Raw genomic sequence first — 21,717 nt, forward strand, 5'->3', positions numbered from 1 at the left:
ATTTTATTTCTAGAATTCATGTTGTAAATACTATTATATTTAAATCGATAAAAATATATGTATGAATATTAAGCTCTGAGGGCACCAAGTTTTCTGCTCGCCTCAGGCCTCAAAATCTCAGCACTGATTGTTATAAATTGCAGCACAAATGGAATACAACGGAATACGAAATACACGATGATACACGATGATCCTCAAATAATCTCTTCAGATCCTTAGATAACCTCCTCGTGGTGGTTTCGTTTTATGTATACATTTAGTTTATTTTATTTATTTGTTACATTGTATTTATTTATTTATTTATATATATATATATATATATAATTTAAAGATAAAATATCTAACTAGATTGGTCATTCATAAATACAACTCTTAACTAGATTTGTCTCTATTAATAATTATAAAAACATAACTTTCATAAAATGGTTGTGGGTGATTTCAATAATTTTAGCTTAAACTTAAAAAAATCTGAGTTTAACAATTTTCACCATTAATTATTTGATAAATTTGGAATTATAACTTCTTAAATTAAAATTATATATATATATATATATATATATATATATATATATATATATATATATTTATATAATATTAACTATTCATATATTTTATATTTGTTTTAAAAAAAAATAAAAAAAAATTTGCACCATATAACTGAGTTCAAACAGTTCTTTGGATCTGTTTCAGTTACACACATGCACATCCAGTTATTTTAATGAGCTTAGCTCAGAATCAACGATGGAAATATATTCGCCTTTGCAGATTTACTTCACTCTCTCTCTACTCATGTATCTTTCCCCCATTTCTCACTTCCTTTCATCTCTGTATGCCTTCCAGTGACCGCCTCAGTTGAGATAATCAAAGCTCAGTTTGCAGTTTTCATGGCCTCCGTCCTCGAATCTGGTTGGCAGGTACTATTTACAACTCCTCAATTACTGCTTCAATCGAACTCCACATTCTTGATCATTTACGGCTCATCCATCCATTGATTTCAAGATTCCTTAATCGTCTTTATGGAAAATCATAAATTTAAACACAATTTCTGAATTATTAGGTTTTATCAATTTCGTTTTTAGGTGTTAATGACCTGAAATGCTGCTATGCTATGCTATGAATCTATGATTCTAAATATAAATATATATATAATCCTAGTATTTGTTTCATTTTTGCAGTATCTGATTACTCATTTTAGTGACTTTCAACTTGCTTGCCTTGGGAGTTTCTTTCTCCATGAAAGTGTCTTTTTCTTATCTGGACTACCATTTATTTATTTTGAAAGAGCAGGATGGCTGACCAAGTACAAAATTCAGGTTTGCCTTTAATTGATTATGAATTATGATTCTAACCAAGAATTCATACATTTTTGTTTTTAATCTTAAGTAAGACGACCCATTTGATTTACTTTTCGTGCCTTCTTTCTCGCAGTCCAAATCCAACAGTGCTGCAGCTCAGAAAAAATGTATCACCCAACTGTTACTGTATCATTTATGTGTCAATCTACCAGTTATGATTGTTTCATATCCTGTCTTTAGATCCATGGGCATGAGAAGTAGTCTGCCTTTGCCATCCTGGTGAATTTTGATTCTTTCCTGAAGTTTCATGTTATGTATTGAATACAGTATTTATATAAGTATAGCACATTTCTTGAAACTGATTTATAAGCGTTCTGAACAGGAAAGTAATATCTACACAGATCCTATTCTACTTCATTCTAGAGGATTTTGTGTTCTATTGGGGCCACAGGATATTGCACACGAAATGGCTGTACAAGCATGTTCATAGCATTCATCACGAGTAAGTGGAACGAATATAATCAATTGTCTACATACCCTTCGTAACGTGGTGGAAATGCCTATTCTTGTGTTAATAAGCTTGTTCATTTCTTGTGAGGAAATGATATCCCATTTGTCAAAACGTTTTAGGATTTTCTATTTCTCAACCTTAGTTAGTTATGCCTTACTCCATTTACAGGTTTTGGGAGCTTTGGGTTTTGTTTGACGTAGACGGTAGATCTCTTGGAATAAGCCATAATCTGTCCATCAAATCATCAACTAAAATATAAAATACCTTACTCTTTTCATAAGAACATTTTAAAATATTAAATACTAAGGATATTTTAGTCATTTAACCCCCGATACTCACTATTACATCAATTGAGACACTCTTTCCAAATAATCAGTTTATCTAAAAAAAATAGATCAAACAAGCCTTTGGACTTATCAGGGTAGGGGGGATTCATCTCGATGAGATAGGTACATCATTCCTATTATCAATTTGGTGAATCTTATGTATCGAAGGAACAGGAGAATTTTTTCCACAAGTCATCTCTTCTATCTGCAAAGTGTCTCGGTTTGGGATATTATGGACTTGATTTAGAGCCTTAGAAAATGATTCGGTCTTTCTTCTTCTTCTTGCTTTGAAAAAGGCATTTATTTAATACCAAAAATAGAGTTACAACAAGAAACACAACTATGTGGTATATCAACAATAACAACATCACCAAAAACCTGGTTATGTTTAGGCCAACTTCAACAAAATTACGAGGCAAAAAGGTATTTGTAATATAAAAAGAATTATGAAATGTTGGTAACAGATGTTGCAATAGGTTTTTGGCCTCCCATTAGAATTAATGAAGATGTTGTTATGTCCTCTAATTTGTTTGTATTGTCGCCTTCTCAAAGCCTTTTTAACGTAATAGAACCTTCTTCTTCTTTTTTTAAATTATCTACAGGTATGCTACCCCATTTGGACTAACATCAGAATATGCTCACCCAGCTGAAATCCTATTTCTTGGATTTGCTACAATTGTGGGTCCTGCAATGACTGGCCCTCACCTCTTTACTCTCTGGCTTTGGATGGTTGTAAGAGTCCTAGAGACTGTAGAGGCACATTGTGGTTATCATTTTCCTTGGAGCCCATCAAATTTCTTGCCTTTATATGGAGGGTAAACCACTATTTGGTTCTCTCTTATTGGCTTTTAGAACCATATTTATGACTCTATTTGCTTTATTTGTTTCCCAGATCTGATTTTCACGACTATCACCATCGACTACTTTACACAAAGTCTGGAAACTACTCCTCCACTTTCGTTTACATGGACTGGTATGAATTATGTTATGACTCGTTTTGATAGATCGATCAGAGTGGAAAATTCAGACAGTGACTGTTTTGTAAACTGCAATTTTCAGGATTTTTGGAACTGATACAGGTTATAGAAAATTGAAGGCATTGAAGAAATACGAAGATGAAGCTGAAGCTGGCAAGGTGAAAGAAAAATGAAAATGGAAGAAGATTCATTTAGGGATTTGAACGATGAATTAGCCATTTTTCTGGTACCTTGTTGATTCATATTGACCTGAAAGAGTTATTTGTAGATGGGGACATTTCAATTTTTAACATCAAGTTATAAAACATATGTGCTTTAATCTGAAATTTCCAACAGAAATTTAGATTATTTCATTTTGGATCTGTTATTTTGTTAACATCATTGTCACTTACAAGAATTTAATTCTTGTAACAGTACTCAGGGTCGGCCCTGGGGTAAACCCAGCAAGCCCCTCGGGTAAGCCCATTGTCATCCCTAATGAGGAGTATATAAAAATTATCAATTTTAAACCTTTTAGAATCTCATTTTTATCAAATTTGACCAAAAGTTTAAGAAAAAATGGAAAAAAAATTATTGTAAATAAAATTATTTATACCATTATCTGAAAATTTGTCAATTTTTTTTCAATTTTAATTAATATTTGACCGAATTGTCAAATTAGTTTCCTTATTGGAGCAAATTGAAATTTCGAACATCTTTTTCGAATATCACAAATTTTGATTTGTGGAAGTGGTAAGACGTCGATAATATAATATGAGATGATTGAAGTGTGAAATGCTCGAAACCATTAAAATAAATCTCGTTTTATATAATTTTAACATTAAGGAAGCCCCAATTTATAAAATTTAAAAAAATAATATTCGAAATTTCAATTGACCTAACAGTGTCTTTGACAATTCCGAATATTAAAATTTGATAGTAAATCTCCCAGGCACGAGACCTGCTCTTCCATTTTGGTTAGAAAGGCGCAAATAGCCGTCAAGGCGACGAAAGAGACCGCCTTGCCCGATCCTGTTCTCCCCGGTCGGAATAGGACAGTCATTCCTTTCTAAATACTGGACTGATCTTTCTCCGCTTCTTTCTGGTTAAAGAATTTTTTTCTAGTTGTTCTGGAACAATTATGAAATTCTCTAGAAGAAATAAGCGTTAGCTACAGCACTACACGGGTCAATACGCACAGCGCCTAATATCCATCGTTTACGGCTAGGACTACTGGGGTATCTAATCTCATTCAGATGAAATCCTTCCGAATGGGCTAAGAGAATTCTTAATGGTTCCAATCCAATTGGTCATGAATTTTGGCGGAGTTCTTGCGACACGAGATAGATCTTCCACTAATCTTAGATAGGTCGTCTGAGGGTTCACCTGAGATCGGCTAGAACAGGGCTCAAGTCAAAAGAAAGTGCTTTCGTTGTTTAAGAAGCCTTCGTATCTTAATGCACGTATTTAATTTATTCAGAGCTATTAGAGCTGGATCCACTTTTTGGGGATAGGGGGAGGGGAACTTCCGGTATAATCAGCTTCTCGGGTCATCTTCTAGGGGTTGGTCTCAGTGGTCAATGGGAAAGAACTGAGTCAATGGGAAAGAACTGAGTTTTAGATGGATACATAGGGAAAGCCGTGTGCAATGAAAAATGCAAGCGCGGGAATCGGTTCGGAAGTCATTTTAAAAGAAGTTGCGGATCCTGCCCCACTCCGAGCAGGCTATGGTTCTTTCCCTCTATCACTTAAATCCAGGCATTGGTTCGCTTTCGTTTGTGGAACGCCCTGTGCCGTTTCAATTGTATCGTAGGTTAGTTAGAGAGGTTAGCGAACGTTTTCTTTTTTGCCATTTTTCATTTGTGAATTGTGCTGGGCCTTTGGGGATTCTGCAAGCTTTAGCAGATGGAACAAAATTGTTTTTCAAAGAGAATCTTCTTCCATCTAGAGGAAATACTCTTTTATTTAGTTGGGCCATCCTGGACTTGAACCAGAGACCTCGCCCGTGAAGTAAATCATCGCACCTACGGTCCAACCAAATAACAACGACCCAATAATTTTTTTTATATAAAAATATAGAATTGTAAAATTCTCATTTTCCTTTTTTATGTTTGCGTGTGCTTCCGGAGGTGCACGCATGCAAGAAGGAAGTTTCAAAACCCCAATTATGACATCCCTTCTCTCCCACTTCACACCTCGGAACGCAAATCAGAAATGTTACGAAATCCCCTACTCTCGGGAGATGCCCTCAGCGTCGAGGAACATTCTCATTATGAGAAGGAGTCATTCGAGCGTATCTAGTATCTAAATAGATATTATGTTTACTTCTTTGTGAAAATTATCGAATTCAAAAAGAAATATCCGATAGCAAGTTAATCGGTTAATTCAATAAGAAAAAGTCAATCACAATTTTATAAATAATATAACTTTTCACTTTTTATTTTGACCAATTTTACAAACAATTATGATTTTGATAAGGATTAAAAAAAGTTATCATGGATAATGTTTATAGGGTAAGCATTTCATTATTATTTTAATATAGATAATATATTTTTTACTTTTCATTCTAATAATTTTAAAGCTACTTTTGATTAATATAACAATTTAAAAAAAAAAATATTAAAAAAAAGTTTATAATATGAAATGTTGGTTAATTTGATATTAGTGACATGGAAACTTAAATAATAAAAAAAATCTAAAAATTGATTGTGCAGTCTCTATTAGTTATTAAACAAATCAAACATTATTTCATACCTTTCTTATTAATTACATCACTAAATTTATTATCAAAATATTAAAATATATTTTATTTTAAATTATTATATTTTATTTTATTTATATATATCAATACTTTTAAAGAATATTTTTACCAAAATTAATCATAACTCCTCAAAATCATTTCCAAATATTTATTTTTCGCTCTTAAATTTCTTTTAAAAACCCATTACGAAAAAAAAGGTCTAAGATGGATACAGAAGCGGGAAGTTGATGAGTGTATATATAGAAGACACGTGCCCATTGATTATAAACGGATGCAAACCTATTTATATTCCCTTCTTTATTCCTCTTTCTGTTCCGCCCTCCCTCCTCTCTTCGCCTGTTTTCCCCCATATCTCTTCTTCTTCCGTCGTCGTCGTCTCAAGCTCTCTCACTCCTGTAGAGACCAGACCTACCTTGATCCAATTCTTCTTCTCCACAATCCACATCCGATCTTTCTCACCATCATTTGCAGATTCATTCGTTTTTCATTTTCCTACAAATACCCAACTAACTAAGAGAGGGTCGTCCAACTCCGATATGGCGACCTCCGCTACCAGTACTGTCTACATCCAGGTCATCGAGGATGTCATCAACAAGGTCCGGGACGAGTTCATGATCAATGGACCTGGGGACAGTGTTCTCAGCGACCTTCAAGGAGTAATTACTTCAAATCTAGCTCCTCCTCCTCTATTTTCTTCATCTTGTATTGGATAATTGAAACATTTATGACCTTGATTCTTGTTTAACGACATAACTTTGAGCGGACTGATTCAGGGTTTTTTAAGTTAATCGTATTTTTTAGGGTTTTGTGTGTGTGCGTTTTTTTATACATTTTTTTGATGTTATGTGGACTAATATAGATTTGGGAGCTGAAGATGATGCAATCTGGAGCTATAGTGGGTCCAATTGATAGGACAAATATTCAGAAATCAGTACCAGGAGGTCCTACTCCTGTTCACGATCTCAATGTACCATATGATGGAACGGATGAATATGAAACCCCAACTGCTGATATGATTTTTCCTCCAGTTTAGTGATTACTTTCATATTATATACTGTATATTAATATTTCAATTTCAAAGTTCAACTTTATGGTTTTTAATTGGTCTTTATAAATGCTCTCTAGACACCACTACAGACTCCTTTGATGGGAATGACCCCAACGCCATTGCCTGGAACTGCCCAAACTCCTTTACTAGGAATTGCCCAAACGCCTCTACTGGAATCAACAGACAGCCCAATGTACAACATTCCTACTGGTACTCCTCCCCTATCTTCAAGTGACTATCATTCCTTGAACGAAAATGGTAGTAGTGTCCACGAGAAGAAACTTGGGAGGTCCCCATTTATGGTAATTTCTTAATTCGATGTTCATTTTGTTCCACGTTCAAGTTTATCCTTTTTTCCCTTCAACTAGCATCATTATCGACATCTCATTTGCTCACTTTCTTGCCTCGAATGTTCGGTATGGTTAAAAAAATCCACTGTCATTCTTAATCTGGATGTTGACATAGGTGGTTACCTTAACTTGATTTTGAGAAATAATCATTGTAGATGGTGTTCATATACATATATGAGTTCTTTGGTTCTGAAGTATAGATTTAGGAACATCCTTAGATCTTCCAAATAGGCCATTATGTTTTTCTTTTATTCTCAAATAAAGTTACCAACATGAGCATATGTTCCTCCTGGTTTGCAGCAACCACCTTCTGCCTGGATGAACCAAAGGTCCTCAGTAGGCGTTGATGTTAATGTTGGTAGGTACCCACATGGTACTTTCTATTTTATGTTTACAAATTGGTAGGAACTGCACAATCTAAATAATGTATCGTAGTTTTCATCTGGTTTTAACAAGTCTAATTATAATTCTTATAGCATATGTGGAAGGTCGAGAAGAACTAGAAAGGGGCACGTCCAATCGACCCGCAACCCAGGTGAGTTGTATACATTGCTGGCATTATATTGATTTCCATTGTTTGTTTATTGAAATATCTGTATTGACATGTCTAAATGGTCCTTTTGAAAAAATATTTGTATTGACGGTTAGCAAGAGGTGGTGAGTTTGATCCCCATCATATTAAACAATATATGTATATTGTCCTATGCTCACAATGCCCTTTAAATATACCATATGGTTGTGGATGCATTCCTGTATTTCCCTCATATTTTCCATGTCCTAGGTGCATATGTGCCAGTAATTTGAAGTGAGAATTCTGCACTGGATGAGAACAGCTTGCCTTGCAAGTTGATCTGTCTGATACATAATTTTTGAATAACTTTTGGAGGAATAACTTACAAATGAATGTTTGAAATAAAACTTGTGATTTTATTTTTCTTTCTATTTACGTGTCATCAATATGCCGATGCTGTGAAAATTGAAGTAATATCAGGTGACTGAGTAATGCAAGGAGACAAACCAAAAATTGATTGCAACCAAGGGGATAAAGGATATGAGATTGGTGATGGTTGTCATAGTATTATAGGCAAAGGAATGGTTGTCCCCTCATTACTAGAGCAACCTAATAATTCCATATACACCATCAAGATGTTCGGTAGAGATTATCTACCAACTTGTTTGGGCTAATAAGTTAAAAACTCATCTATTTGCCACTTTTTGTTGCAGTGGCTGAATTGAACTTGTCTTTACAACTCCACCACCTGTGTCAAAATCCTTTGAAGGGTGCATATCACTGTAATTTGATACTTAAAATAGCACACAAACACATTTTCTTTGGTTTATTGGTAAAAGTGGGCTGTCTTTCAGCAGTGGTAGAGATGAAAAAAATAAGTTAAGAAGGGAATTAAAAACAAAGAGTAAAAACCTAATGTTACATTCAGTTGGGAGGAGAGGAAGATTAGAACAGAATGGTATGTGAATTTATTTTACGAATTACGAGTCATATTTAAATGAATGGATAGATTCTTTAACTATTGTCTTTCTGTTTTATGATTTCCAAGCGAAAAACTGGAATATTATCCATTTATGTCATATTATATGAGAATACTATCATAAAATCTCTTCCACTTTCTTTGAGTGTGTTGTTATATGGTTTTCCTTGTAGAGCATTTGTCATCCTTACAACATGGAAAGGAGGGAAATTACAAGGAAAAAGATGTGCCACTTTACACACATCATATAAATGTGTGTAATTCTAGTGTTTTTGCATGTTCTTGGCACTAATATTAGTTAACAAAACGTAGGACTTCCTCACTGGCAAGCGGAAACGTGATGATATTGCTTCTAAATATAATGGTGGTGGCAGATACATACCGCAACAAGATGGCGCAGGAGATTCTATTCTCGATTCTCTCAAGGTTGAATTTCTTGTATCATTTATGTTCTCTCATTCTTTCTTTGTTTCATGCTCTTTAATTCACAATAAGTGAATGATTGGTTAAGGAATGGTGATTAACTGTATGTTATGAAGGAATCAAATGAAGATAATATTTTTCTTTTGGTAGTCTTACTTGACAGTCAGATACATCCATTTAACTGGACTCTAGGAGGTTGTTTGCCTTGTTACTAGTTTCATAATAAACCAAATTCAGTGGATAAAAGTGATCTTTTAGAGAAGTGGATTATGTGGAGAACTTCTTCCAAACAAGGCCGGGTTTGAATAAACTATTTAGGCTAGATGGGCTTACCTTAAAGTCTTAATCAACTTCTCCCCAAACATTGCCTATATTTAAACAATTTAGACTAGGATAAGCTTAACTTAGAGTGAGTGAATTAGCAGCATTGGAGTCTTTACATGATTAGAATTTATGCTTTTCGTAATCTAATTTTTCTTCCTCAACTGATCTTTGAGCACACTCCTATTATCTCTAAATCAATATGACAAGTGGTAACAGCAAGAGGGGCATCTACATTCTTACTGGAACAATAAAATTAGTATAATGATGATTATGTTGTATTTGGTGATTACTCTCAATAGGATTTGGAACAATATTGACTTGGGAAGGAGTATTTTAATGGTGACAATGATAAATTAGACCTCTTGTAGACCATATACTTCTATGATCTGCATGATCAACGACTATGTGTCTTATTGTTTCTGTTTGAGACTATTGGTATTTCCCCACTTCGTTTCTATTTGATTTTACCCTAACAGACAGACCCCGCAAATGGCATCAAGCGGCTTCCAACTGTCTAAACTTCAAAAGATTGATGTAGTTTGCGGGGTCTGTTGTTTAGGAGTTAAATCAAGAGATTTCAAAAGTTCGAAGCGCAAATTCCAACAAGGTGATTTGAGGCCCTGATGGGCAAAATTAGAAGCAGAACAAAGTTCATGGTCCAAAATACCAATTATATATTTCCGTTTTGCTTTTGAGTTATGATGTTTAGAGATGCTCTTTTGTGAGAAACAAAAAAGGTTGTAACATGGTTTCAAGCGTTTAAGCAGATGCCAAATTAATCAAGTAAATATGAGAACAATAAAGGATTTAAGTGTTAACAAAAGTCACTGGTACATTCATTCTTTGATTTGACATAACATGTCCTTGAATGGTCTCTTCTGACTTGTATTATTGGCTATGATTTTGCCCATCTTTATGATATTAACAAGATGTTCAAGTTGATGCAGTTTCCAATTACTAACATATAAATATAATTGCTGATTACTAACCAATAACATACTTCTTGGATGTGATTTTCATGAAACCTTGTGCCAGGAATATTTTTTCAAGGTGTTTTTATGTGTTACTACAATTTTCTTATGTTTCTCCAAGGGGTTGTTTGGAAAATTGTTTTTAGAATTAATTCAAAATCCCCTCTTTGAAATTTTAACTTTAATTAAATTTATTATTGCAGTTAAAACCTTAATGTATACTTTTATTTTATTCAATATCTTATAAATATTTAACATTAGAAAATCACTTAGAATTAAGTTTATAATCTAAAGTAAACAACCCCTGAAGCATGTTTAATTCATAGACATTTCCTTGAAAGTGCTCTTTTTCCTCCCAACCCAACAAAAAGTGGGTGACTTTCATGAGAAATGTAAAAAGAAAGTTATAACGTAGAAATACCTCCTTAGAATTGCTAGCTAGTGCAATATTTATAATGGAATAATAGTTGGTTAATGAAGTTAAACCTAGGATACTGTTTATTCTGATTATTTGTGAAAAGGTCTTTTATACATACCCTTTTGATGATCATCTACGCATGCTAAAGACCGGCTAACATGGCTACGTCTCATATGATTACAGGGAAGCAAGTATGAAACAATTGAATGTGAATTTGTGGGTTATACTGGAGGGGCAAGGTTGTTGTCTTCAAGGATTCCTCAACTGGATGGACCAATTCCTGATCCTTTTGATGATATGCTCTCTACTCCTAATGTAAGTGATATCCATGTTGGTTAATGAGTTTTCTTTGTTTTATAGTAGCTATCTGACTATCTGTGTAAGAAAATACAGTTTGAGAATCTTGTTTTCATTTTATTTTTATTTTTCTATGAACTGAGTAATTTTCATGTTTTATTGGCTGAAGATATACAATTATCAAGGCACTGTTAGTGAAGATTACAACATAGCCAATACACCAGCACCACATGGTCAGTGTGTTGTTATTGTTTGAAATCTCAAATGCAGCACTCTTTGACAATAACAATAATACTAATAATAAAGTAGTTATTTTTATTCAGATCAAGCCCCTACACCTGCTATAATAGCTCAAAATGATGTTGGAGATGATGATGACGACGATGATGAGCCATTGAATGAAGATGATGATGAAGACGATTTGGATGATGTTGATCAAGGAGAAGATGTCAACACCCAACACCTGGTTTTGGCAAAGTTTGAAAAGGTAATTTGATCCATCAATCGATCTTCTAGCGTTTCGTTAGTTTAGACTCTGATTATTTGATAATGAATGGATAATGTAGGTTACACGCACTAAGAGCAGATGGAAGTGCACTCTGAAGGATGGCATCATGCATTTGAATAATAAGGATATTCTATTCAACAAGGTGATGAATAATAATAATAATAATAGAATTAAAATTTGTTTTTCTCAATCCAAAGAGAGAATTACAATGGTTAGTTTGTTTGTGCAGGCAAATGGTGAGTTTGACTTCTGATTTTGGTGGGGAAGATGATTTACTTAATCTCAAGAGACAATAATAGTTTTACCGAGACAAGAATGAATGTCCTTGAATGAATGAAAGTAGCGAGGGAGGGAGACGAAAAGTTACGTACCTTAGACCGATTTTGTTTTTTGGTGCGTAAAAAACCGAATGAATTAGTTGGTTGATTTTGTATATACAAGTAAACCCAACAGTTGGAGCCATATTTTGCCACCCAATTTCTAAGTCCTCTTTGGCTTTGGCTTGGCTTAGTGGGTGTAATTTTTGACCTAATCTTTTTCTATAACTGTTGAACTTATCTCGTCGCAACTTATTATTGGTTTGCGATTACTACTCTACTGCCTAATAATTACTGTTCATCAATTTCATGTTTAGAATTGTTATGGGAGTTTTTTTTGTTTTGCTCTTTAGCAATTGATGTTTGGGTTTTTGAAGTTTTGAAAACTAAATTGATTATTGAACTTAGTTATTTTTTCTCCTTTTTTTCAGTCCTGGTTTGCTTACTTAGCTTGTCAATATGTGAAATTTTTGTCAAATTTTGTTAAGGAAATAATATTTCGTTTTTCTTTCTTATCTTGATTAGGTACTAAAACTTAAAAATAGCTACAATTTTAAATTATCCATTTTTCTTTAAGTTTATTAAGTTCATAAATGATATATTTGTATATCTTTAACAAGTGATTGAAATATCATCCATCACATAATAAATTGTGTTATTTGCATTTTTTTAATTATTTATGCAAATGTTGTGTTTTTCTTGCAAAAAAAAAAAGTTTATAAATAGGGATAACAAAATTCTTTTTAATATTATATTTTTAAGCCATTTTTCAAATAGACATAATAATATGTTTATAAGCAAAATAAAAAATCAAAGATCAAAAGAGAACTATAAACCATATATAAATGTTGGATTTTATTAAAACCCATTTCTGCAACAATTGTTACAGTAACACAGCCACCAATTACAAAATTAGCCTTACAACAGCCAATATATAAATATGCAAAGTACAAAAATAACAAATACACCTTTCTATATATGTTTAAAAAAAGGCCTAATCAGAAAACAGACCCAAAAGATTCAATGGGATTAGATTCTTCAAGCATAGATGCAGCCTGAAAACAATCCATTGCATCAGCCAATCGACCATCATCCCTATGCACCAATCCCAAGTAATACCAAGCCATCCGGTTTGTAGGTTCTATCCTTAATGCATCCGATAGTAAACTTCTTGCAACCGGCAGACCCTTTGGGGTTACTTTCGCCATAATAGAACCAATCAAGATCTTGCAAGGTACATATTCAGGATCTAATAGGAGAGCGCTAATATATGCAGCCATAGCATTTCGTGTATCACCCTGCCCTTCATATATAATTCCTGATAAAGATATCTACATTTCTTAGTGGATTGCATGAAAAAAATGATAATGTTTTACAATGCTCCACCTCTACCGGGCCTTGTTCTATAACCTTGTTTGATGTAGATTTTTAATGATCCGACTTTTTGGAGAAAATAAAAACCTTATATGCATGTGTTACCTTACCTTCAGTATGAAGTGTCTCTGCAGAGTACTCGATGAGGCCTCTAGCTTTATCCAAACATATCTCTGCATCTTTCCAATGTGAAAGGCTTGAGTACAAGTTAGCAAGCCCATGCCATACTTGAAACTCGTTCACCTTATCATCATCCTCTGCCTAGAATTTAAAAACATAATCAAGAAATAGCAAATCTTGCAACATGATAGTAATTCAACTATTAGAACTAACCAAGCACAAAGCAGGTTAGTGCAACTTATATATTGGGTAGAATCACAAATTATATTCTGATATTGAAGAAAAAGTAAGGGAATGTGAACAAAAAAGACTTTTCTTTCTTATACCAATTCAATTTGGCTTGGTTTCATGTGTTCAAGACTGTGTTGTAGCATAAAGAGGGCTTATTGACAACTCTATTAATAAACTTCAACATTTTTTTTAAAGATACTAGGCGATATTCCCCATTTGGAAGCACTTTTTGTTTCTAGATATATAAATTTTTTAAAACTAAATTTAGTCAAAGACAAAATCAGAAATTTATTTTTGTCAATGTATCTGGAAACGAATGCAAATAAAAGAACAATAAGTGTTTCCAAACAAATCCGCAAGAAATATATATGGCTCTCAAGCATATAGAAAAATCTGAAAATATAATGTAGTTGACCTGTATTGAAGTTCGAAGAGGACCGGAATAGTTCTTTTGAGCCTGAGCCAATGCAAGAAGATACTTGTAAGTTTCAACAGCGTCCGTGTGTAATGAACGGCTAAGTTTTAGTTTAGCTTTCATCCTGAGTAATGAACCTTGTTCCCAGTTAGCAGTTTCATCTAAAGCAGCATCAATAACAACTTCTGCCTCCGAAAACCGCTGTTCAGCAGACAAAATTAACGCAAGCAATCTCCACCCTCTTAGTAAAGAACCACCCGTAACATTAATGTACTTGTTCGCGTAAACCATAGCAGCATCCAGATTTCTGTGCTTCGCATATTGAACTCCCAAATCAAATATCAGATCGAAGTTATTACATTCCAGAGATATCGCACTATCTAGAGATTTCAATGCCTCAGATTGTAATCGAGATCTCTCATAGTCTGAAGAAGAAACTTTGGCTTGTTGCCCATAACAAAGACCTAACAAGCGAAGACAAACACCTTTGAGATGTTCATGTATACCATCATGGGCATTTGAAATCGCCCTTTGAGCATATTCAACACCTTCAGCAGCAAGAGACGGGTCCTCACTACAAATCTTGGCAGCCAATAATAAAGCGGTGAAATCATTTGGTTTCTCGTTATGAACCAGAGTCTTCCTCAATAAATTCAATGCAACCTTGTCTTCTCCTCCTCCACTATAACAAAGTGCCATTTCTTTCCAACGGTCATTTCTAGATAAAATTCCAGGCATAACCTCTTCTAAGTGTTTTGCAAGAGCACACGTCTGACCACATACAGATAGAGCAAACTTAAGATGCTCTAACACTGACGGATCCCATTTTACCTTACCAAGGTAAATGTTTTTCATGAGAATCATTAACAGGAGTACAGCCTCTTCCAGATTGTTTCTAGGAACATACGAACCATCAATTTGAACAGACAAGCTCGGGGGCCCCACCTCCACGCCACTATATAGTAAAAACACTGCAAACTCCTTTTGAATCCTTGCACAACAGTCATTGTCTAGGTTCCATTGATTAAGAAGAGCAGATCTATAAGCGGACATTACTTCTTGGAAGCAACCAGCCTGTTTCCATAGCTCTGGAAGAAGCTCTGCAGCTCGACTAACCGTTTCTTGCAACCTACTATCTACCATCATTTCAGGTATTCCATTACAGAATATCTTTTCTACACCATCTAGTACATTTTTACACTCTTGGGCAGCCTCTACAAAAAGAGAATTCAGAAAGTAATGCTTTAAGTGCTCGTTTGATGTGTGGTAAGTTATTTGAAGGCTATGAAATCAAAATCTTGTTTGATGAAAAAGTGGGATTTTTTGGAATTATCTGGGTCAAATTGCTAAAATGGCCTTCTGTATTTAAATTTTATAAAAGTGGTGTTTTGGTATTTTAGTTGATAAATTAAGTAATTTGATGGTTGAAATGGGATGTGATATGATTGAGGTTTTTTGTATAAAAGAAAATCCAAATACCCCAAGGTCAAACAAGCTCTAAGAGTAAGCGATCAATTTGAAGATACCTGTTAATCTACCGAGCTTTTGAAGAGACTTTGCTTTCAAATAAACACCCTCAAGCACAAGGCTAGCAGCATGCTGGGGGATATTCTGAATTGATTCAGTTCGAGATCTCTTCTTAACTGCTGTTTTTTCAGCAAGCGATTGCAGCCTTTCAATAGCTACTTGTAAATCGATTCCTTCAAAGACTCTTAAAGCAGCTTCTACATTTCCCCTCTGATATTCAAGTCTCCCAAGAAGTGCTCGGGCTTCCTGTATAAGTTTGAACATGCATGTTACTAAAGGAATAATATTCTTGAAGAAACAGTATTTGTTTGAATATAAACCTCGGAGTTGAGAGACAATCCCTCTTGTAGAGAGGATTCAGCTTCTTGAACATTTCCTTCGTCAAGCTTTGCTTCAACTTCAAATGTATTCATACTTAGACCATTTGCACATACTTCTCGAACTCCTGTACTGTCGTCATGCTCACTCATATCTGCTGTTTCGTTTCCTGCCATTGTTACATTCAGCTTTCTTTTCCAATTCAAATTCACACAAGCGTACACTCAGAAGTCAACTCTCCATCAATTGGATTCCTGAAAATAACTCTGCATAAGAGATAGTCATGTAACTAAGAAAAAGGTGTAAACTCTCATAATGATTTATTCTTTCACTTCAATCTGATCATTGCTCATACAAAGAATTCTCGGGTTTTAAAGTTATGTTAGCGCATGTAAGCGTCCAGTTGCTAATGTTAGCATGGTATCTAAGATCTAATATTTAAGCCTTAAAAGTCATACTCACATTTACAAGGCCAGATCTCGATATAACAAATCAAGAAGGTACATTTTCTGGAAGTGATGATCTAAATATAGATTATGAATGAAAATCCCCTCTTGAAGAAAAAATTAAACAAATTTTTATAATCTTCCTACTGTTACAACTGGGAATTCAAATTCCTGAATTTATCTTACAACTAGGATCAAACAATAACGCAGAGAAGATCCCAAGTAATATAAAGGACATTAACAATACTAGAGGATTAGAAGGATAAAACGGTCAAAACGGTACAAAGAGAAAATACACTAGAAGAAAGGATAAGATTGACACACTGTTTCCGACACTAAGCAAGTGAAGATGCTGATGAAACAGTTGATAGTAAAATATCTGAAAATATAGATGATGATGATGATAGACAGTTTGAAGCTCAATCGGAAATTGAAAATATACCGAGTACAGAAGTATGATATCAACAATCATTGTTAGAGTTGGAACGATTATGGATGATGAGATCTGATCGATTCTTGATCTTGAGATTCTCAGTTTCAACGTGAAAGATAGAGATTTGAAATTAGGGATTTGGAAGAAACCACTAAGAGAGAATTGAATTGATCTGTCTCCATTATTTACATTTATTATTATTATTAAAATTATTATTTCGATTTTTAAATTTTAGGAAGTTAATATGATCTTATTTAATTTATATTTTTTTTTTTGTAAGAATGAATAAATATTACTTTTTCAAAAATATATATATTTATAAAATCTCTCTTACTATTTCACATTGGTTCTCACATTAACTTATTACGAAAATATTATACTTTTCTTTCTTCAAACAAATATTTGTCTGTTTTAACATATAATTTTTTAAAATTAATTTATCATATTTATAAAAAAAAATATATCAATTTTTTTATTCAAAATTTTCAAATTCTTCCTCCACATATACATTTTTATAAAGCTAACTAAGATTGTAAATCTAAAAAAAAAAAAAAAAAACTTTCAAAATGGTGCTAGATACTATTGTGATTATATTGAGAATTATTTGATAAATCGTGATCAAATTCTAAAGTATATTTAAAAAGTTACACTCTAGTTTAACTAATAATACAAGAAAGTTTAGACATTACAAGGTATATTTTTTATTATTTTTGAACTTTTTAATATAAATATTATTTTATTTAAAATATGTCAAATTAATTAAAAATATATATATCACCTTAAAATAAGAACACAGCATTCATTTATTTAAAATCAATTTTAAACTAAAATTATAATAATTATATCTTATTCTACCCAATTCAAAATTGGACTTAAAATACTATAAATAGTTCATAATTAAAATCAGAAATGACTCTATAAGAAGGATGAGTTATCCTTTAATGACTTGAAGTTCACTTGTTTAAAATTTTTTAGACAAGATATGTTATGGATAGACGGATCAAGAAAGACAACGAATCCGACATAACATGTATTTCACGAGTAGATCACCTCGGATAGAAGAGAAAAGAAAATCAATGAAAGAGTGAAACATTTTACATGAGAGTGACAATCATTTTACATAAAACAACGAATCGCTTTACATTACCCTATTCAACGATTTACATAAAAATTTGTTGTATAAATTCTAATTTTTAAACATTAAAAGTCGTATATACAAATATTTAAATGCTTTTAACCACACATAAAAGTGAAAATCGTTTTACATAAAACAATAATTCACTCTAAATGGTTCGGTTAAGCGATTTATACGAAAATTTAAAATATTTTTTTTATATATAATCATGTAAAATTTACCTTAATTAATTATGTGTTTAAAAAATAAAATATAAGGTATATATATATATATGTATGAGGATGGTAAGTGAAGACGTGTAAGCATGAAAACTGAAATGACATGTCATCCATGGGTAGGTCCCACAAGAATTAGAGCGTTACAACTGCCAATGGGGGAGCTTTCACACCGACACCTTCTTCTTCTCGAACGTCCCAGTTTTTGCAGAAAACAAAAAAAAAAACAAAAAAAAAAAACATCGGAGCTTCTCTTTCCTTGCATTCGTTCGCTCGCCTCTCACCACTTCACAAGTAACTCTTAGGATCGATTGATTTGGTGTTTCCTCAGTTACCTGGTTGAGGTGTATCTATCAATCATGTATGTATGTATGTATGTATGTATGTATTGTACGCTTTTGTTAATTTCTTGTCAATTGTTTCAATTTATGGAACCAAATGCATTTTCGATCAATGTTCTTAATCTATGCATGCAATCTTTTCAAATCATTCATATTACTAGTTAAATATATGTTTCAGCTATTATAAATGGCTCTAGGAACTAGGAAGCCTACAAAAATGTGCCTAGATTGTATCATAATTGATATCATACATAGTAGTATAGAAAGTCTTTTTCCTGTGAGCTTCTTGAAACTCAATTTCAATTGAGGATCTTCATAGCTATTGAAATTTTCTCCTATCACTGTTTGTGAACTTGTATAATGATTTTGGATTTCATCTTCTCTTGGTTCCGTGTGTCCTTTTACTGTCCTTGATGAACTTTTGACAGTTCATTTTTCAGTACTACATTGCATTGGGATAAGAAGCTATCCTTTAAACTAAACCCAACCATGAGTTTTGTTTATCGTGGCGCAAGATCTGATATCGAAAGTGGATTTCCAGGATTTATACCTGAACAGCGTGCAGTGGTATGATTAATGTCTTAAACTTGTGTTAACTCAACATTTCCATCACTATTGATTCTTATTTGTTCTTTACCTATCATCAGCATTTACATGCTGCTGCCAGACCAATTAATAGCAACTCAATTGCTTTGCTTGTAACAGGTACTGTTTTTTCTCCTATTGCTAGCTCTTGCTTTAAGTAACTATTTACTACTCATGCCTTGTAAGTTGTAAGTCAATATTTCCTTTTTTGTTTTCCAGTTCTTTTACTGTTCACAGTACTAAATTCTCATCAAATATCAACCAAATTTCTGGTAAGTTCTTTTCCCTAATATGTATAAAAAAAATGTAATTGTGTTATTTACGTAAAAAGTTCTTTTAGCAAATGTGCAAGTGAAATAACATTAACAAAAATCATCATGAACCAAAATACACACACACACAAAAGTTGAAACCTTGATCTTTTCATCGACGGCGATGTTAAAGATCTCTCCACCATTTAAAAACAATGAAAATAATTCTATCCATCATGAATGAGAGACTTTCCTTCAAATGTTCTCCTATTTCTTTCACCCTAAAGGTGATCAAAATCATCTTCCAAACTTTTCAAGTTTGGGTATTTTCACCCAACTAATTTATTGATTGATCCCCAAATTATCCAACTGAATTTGGCTGGCCCCATTAATCTTGAGAACATGATAAATAATCTTCCTAACCGTTATACCAAATGGTCAAACTAGATTTTTCAGAATGCTCTTTCTTACAAGCAACATTTCATCTCCAACCATTTTTTTTTTCTAATATGTTTTGTGAGTATAATTCATGGTTTTTAAACTGAGAATATTCTGTTTCTTTTCCAAATGACCGATGTAGCTATGGCTAGTTCTTGGCGCTTTTTTGATGGCAACAAGCCTTAGAATGTATGCAAGTTGCCAGCAACTTCAGGCTCAGGCACAAGCCCATGCTGCAGCTTCTGCTGCTGCAAGTGGCTTGCTTGGTCAGACTGAGTTCAGGTTGAGGATGCCCCCTTCTATTGCACTAGCAACGAGAGGGAGATTGCAAGGATTGAGGCTTCAACTCGCCCTTCTAGACCGCGAATTTGATGATCTTGGTATGATTCTCTATGTTGTCAATGACCTTTCTCCCTATGGAATCTAATGAAAATTTATGATGGTTTTTCTTACTGAAATGCAGACTATGAAGCCCTAAGGGCCCTGGATAATGAGAATCCTTCTGCAATGCCTTCAATAAGTGAAGAAGAGATCAATTCTTTACCAGTTCACAGATATAAGTGCACCGGTCCAAAAAAGTAATATTTTTATTTTTCAATAGGTTTTAAAGGTAGGATTCATTTGTAGGTGGATATTAATTAATGCACTTGTTTTTCAAGCAGGAACTACTCATCCATGCAACAATCAGCTGCATCTTCGTCATCAGATTTATTGGAGGTATTCATTTACAATAGTTACATTATTACTCTTGAATATCGCCAGACTTGAACTTGTTTGAGAAATAATCAGGAATCAAAGGAGGAAGGCAATTCAGGTGGAAAAGGTTCAGAAAATGACGATGATTTAACATGCAGCATTTGCTTGGAGCAGGTCAATGGAGGAGAGCTCATTCGAAGCTTGCCATGTTTGCATCAGGTTTCTTTTCTCAAAATCATTTAAGCTATGCATTTAACAATTAGTTCAAGTTAATAATAATAAAATGGCCATAATTGGGGGCTTTTGATATTGTTTTTTCAGTTCCATACTAATTGCATTGATCAGTGGCTGCGACAACAAGCCTCTTGCCCTGTGTGTAAATTTGCAGTCAGTTTGCAGTGGCAGCAAACCAGGGATATATAGAACAGATGTAAATATAAGTTATCTCCCCAGCTCGATTATGCAATAAATTTGTTTGCTCAATTATTATTATTGTTTAGGAAATTTGCAGTTAAAATATGGTTTATTATATGCCACAATATAGTGGTTGTTATATATTAATAGGAGTCAGAAAAGAGGAGACCAAACTTGAAAACCCTTTTATTGAGAAAAAAAAAAATCTTGAAAACCTTTTTATTGTGATTTTGTAATTGTGTTTATGATTTTCCCTTTATCAGATATAGATTTGGGTTAATCCTAGTTTTGGAGTTAAAGCATACCTTGATCTCGTTGAAAAGCATACCTTGGGTTAATCCTATATGAGATGAAGAAAAGAGAATATGAGATGACGAAGATTTAGTAGATTATGATCTTTAAGAAAAGAGAATTATATTTTTCTTCTCTTGCCAACATATGTCTCGTTTGTTGAACTAATATGTCTCGTTTGCTGAACTAATCCAGGTTAAGCTGTCAGCTTATTATAGGGTTAGATAACCTAACCCTAGTTATTCTTCATATCATTAGCCTCCCCTTCAACCTTCAACATTCGTTTGACCTTGAACGACTCTCGAAGATAAAGAGTGTTTTTCCAAGGTTACACAAATTTTGGAATTTTTTCTTCAAGAACATCCTCATCATCTTCCCAACTACAAATGAGACGAACCAATCAAATATTGCCTAGTACTAACATTGTTTGTCCACACCATCCTTTCATCCATAATTGTTTTAGGATAAACACCCTGATCCTGTTTCTTCTTC

The 21,717-nt window shown here is 33.5% G+C and overlaps 4 protein-coding genes across 6 annotated transcripts; 3 read left to right on the plus strand and 1 right to left on the minus strand.

Annotated features, from left to right (window-relative positions):
• The first annotated feature begins 750 nt into the window (after positions 1–750).
• On the plus strand, positions 751–3,407 carry LOC124935846 (methylsterol monooxygenase 2-2-like). The gene is made up of 7 exons (XM_047476279.1): positions 751–914; positions 1,176–1,313; positions 1,429–1,574; positions 1,678–1,797; positions 2,735–2,947; positions 3,025–3,105; positions 3,192–3,407. Exons 1-7 carry the CDS (start codon positions 885–887, stop codon positions 3,280–3,282), a joined length of 819 nt encoding a protein of 272 aa, XP_047332235.1. The 5' UTR covers positions 751–884; the 3' UTR covers positions 3,283–3,407.
• Positions 3,408–6,160: 2,753 nt separating this feature from the next.
• Positions 6,161–12,231, plus strand: LOC124936443 (transcription initiation factor IIA large subunit-like). Its single transcript, XM_047476940.1, has 11 exons — positions 6,161–6,505; positions 6,709–6,876; positions 6,975–7,199; positions 7,548–7,605; positions 7,724–7,782; positions 9,050–9,163; positions 11,057–11,188; positions 11,340–11,403; positions 11,494–11,657; positions 11,737–11,820; positions 11,908–12,231. The coding sequence occupies exons 1-11, from the start codon at positions 6,386–6,388 to the stop codon at positions 11,929–11,931; spliced, it is 1,212 nt and encodes a 403-aa protein (XP_047332896.1). The 5' UTR covers positions 6,161–6,385; the 3' UTR covers positions 11,932–12,231.
• A 584-nt stretch (positions 12,232–12,815) lies between these two features.
• On the minus strand, positions 12,816–17,022 carry LOC124934174 (protein NPG1-like). 2 transcript variants are annotated; one of them, XM_047474658.1, is made up of 6 exons: positions 16,869–17,022; positions 15,983–16,234; positions 15,662–15,908; positions 14,136–15,349; positions 13,480–13,630; positions 12,816–13,313 (listed from the first exon to the last, which is right to left on the minus strand). In XM_047474658.1, the coding sequence occupies exons 2-6, from the start codon at positions 16,154–16,156 to the stop codon at positions 12,994–12,996; spliced, it is 2,106 nt and encodes a 701-aa protein (XP_047330614.1). In that variant the 5' UTR covers positions 16,157–16,234; positions 16,869–17,022; the 3' UTR covers positions 12,816–12,993. The 2 variants fall into 2 exon arrangements, with proteins under 2 accessions (XP_047330614.1, XP_047330615.1); XM_047474659.1 differs by having other exon boundaries at positions 15,983–16,246; positions 16,869–17,019.
• Positions 17,023–18,407: 1,385 nt separating this feature from the next.
• LOC124936044 (E3 ubiquitin-protein ligase SDIR1-like) lies at positions 18,408–21,070 on the plus strand. Of its 2 annotated transcripts, XM_047476497.1 has the most exons (8): positions 18,408–18,574; positions 18,991–19,117; positions 19,198–19,255; positions 19,355–19,407; positions 19,967–20,204; positions 20,288–20,402; positions 20,487–20,739; positions 20,842–21,070. In XM_047476497.1, exons 2-7 carry the CDS (start codon positions 19,040–19,042, stop codon positions 20,590–20,592), a joined length of 648 nt encoding a protein of 215 aa, XP_047332453.1. In that variant the 5' UTR covers positions 18,408–18,574; positions 18,991–19,039; the 3' UTR covers positions 20,593–20,739; positions 20,842–21,070. The 2 variants fall into 2 exon arrangements, with proteins under 2 accessions (XP_047332453.1, XP_047332451.1); XM_047476495.1 differs by lacking the exon at positions 18,408–18,574 and having other exon boundaries at positions 18,952–19,117.
• The last annotated feature ends 647 nt before the right edge of the window (positions 21,071–21,717 follow it).

This window comes from Impatiens glandulifera, chromosome 4 (genome assembly GCF_907164915.1).
Source record: "Impatiens glandulifera chromosome 4, dImpGla2.1, whole genome shotgun sequence".
In the NCBI taxonomy this organism is placed as follows: domain Eukaryota; kingdom Viridiplantae; phylum Streptophyta; class Magnoliopsida; order Ericales; family Balsaminaceae; genus Impatiens; species Impatiens glandulifera.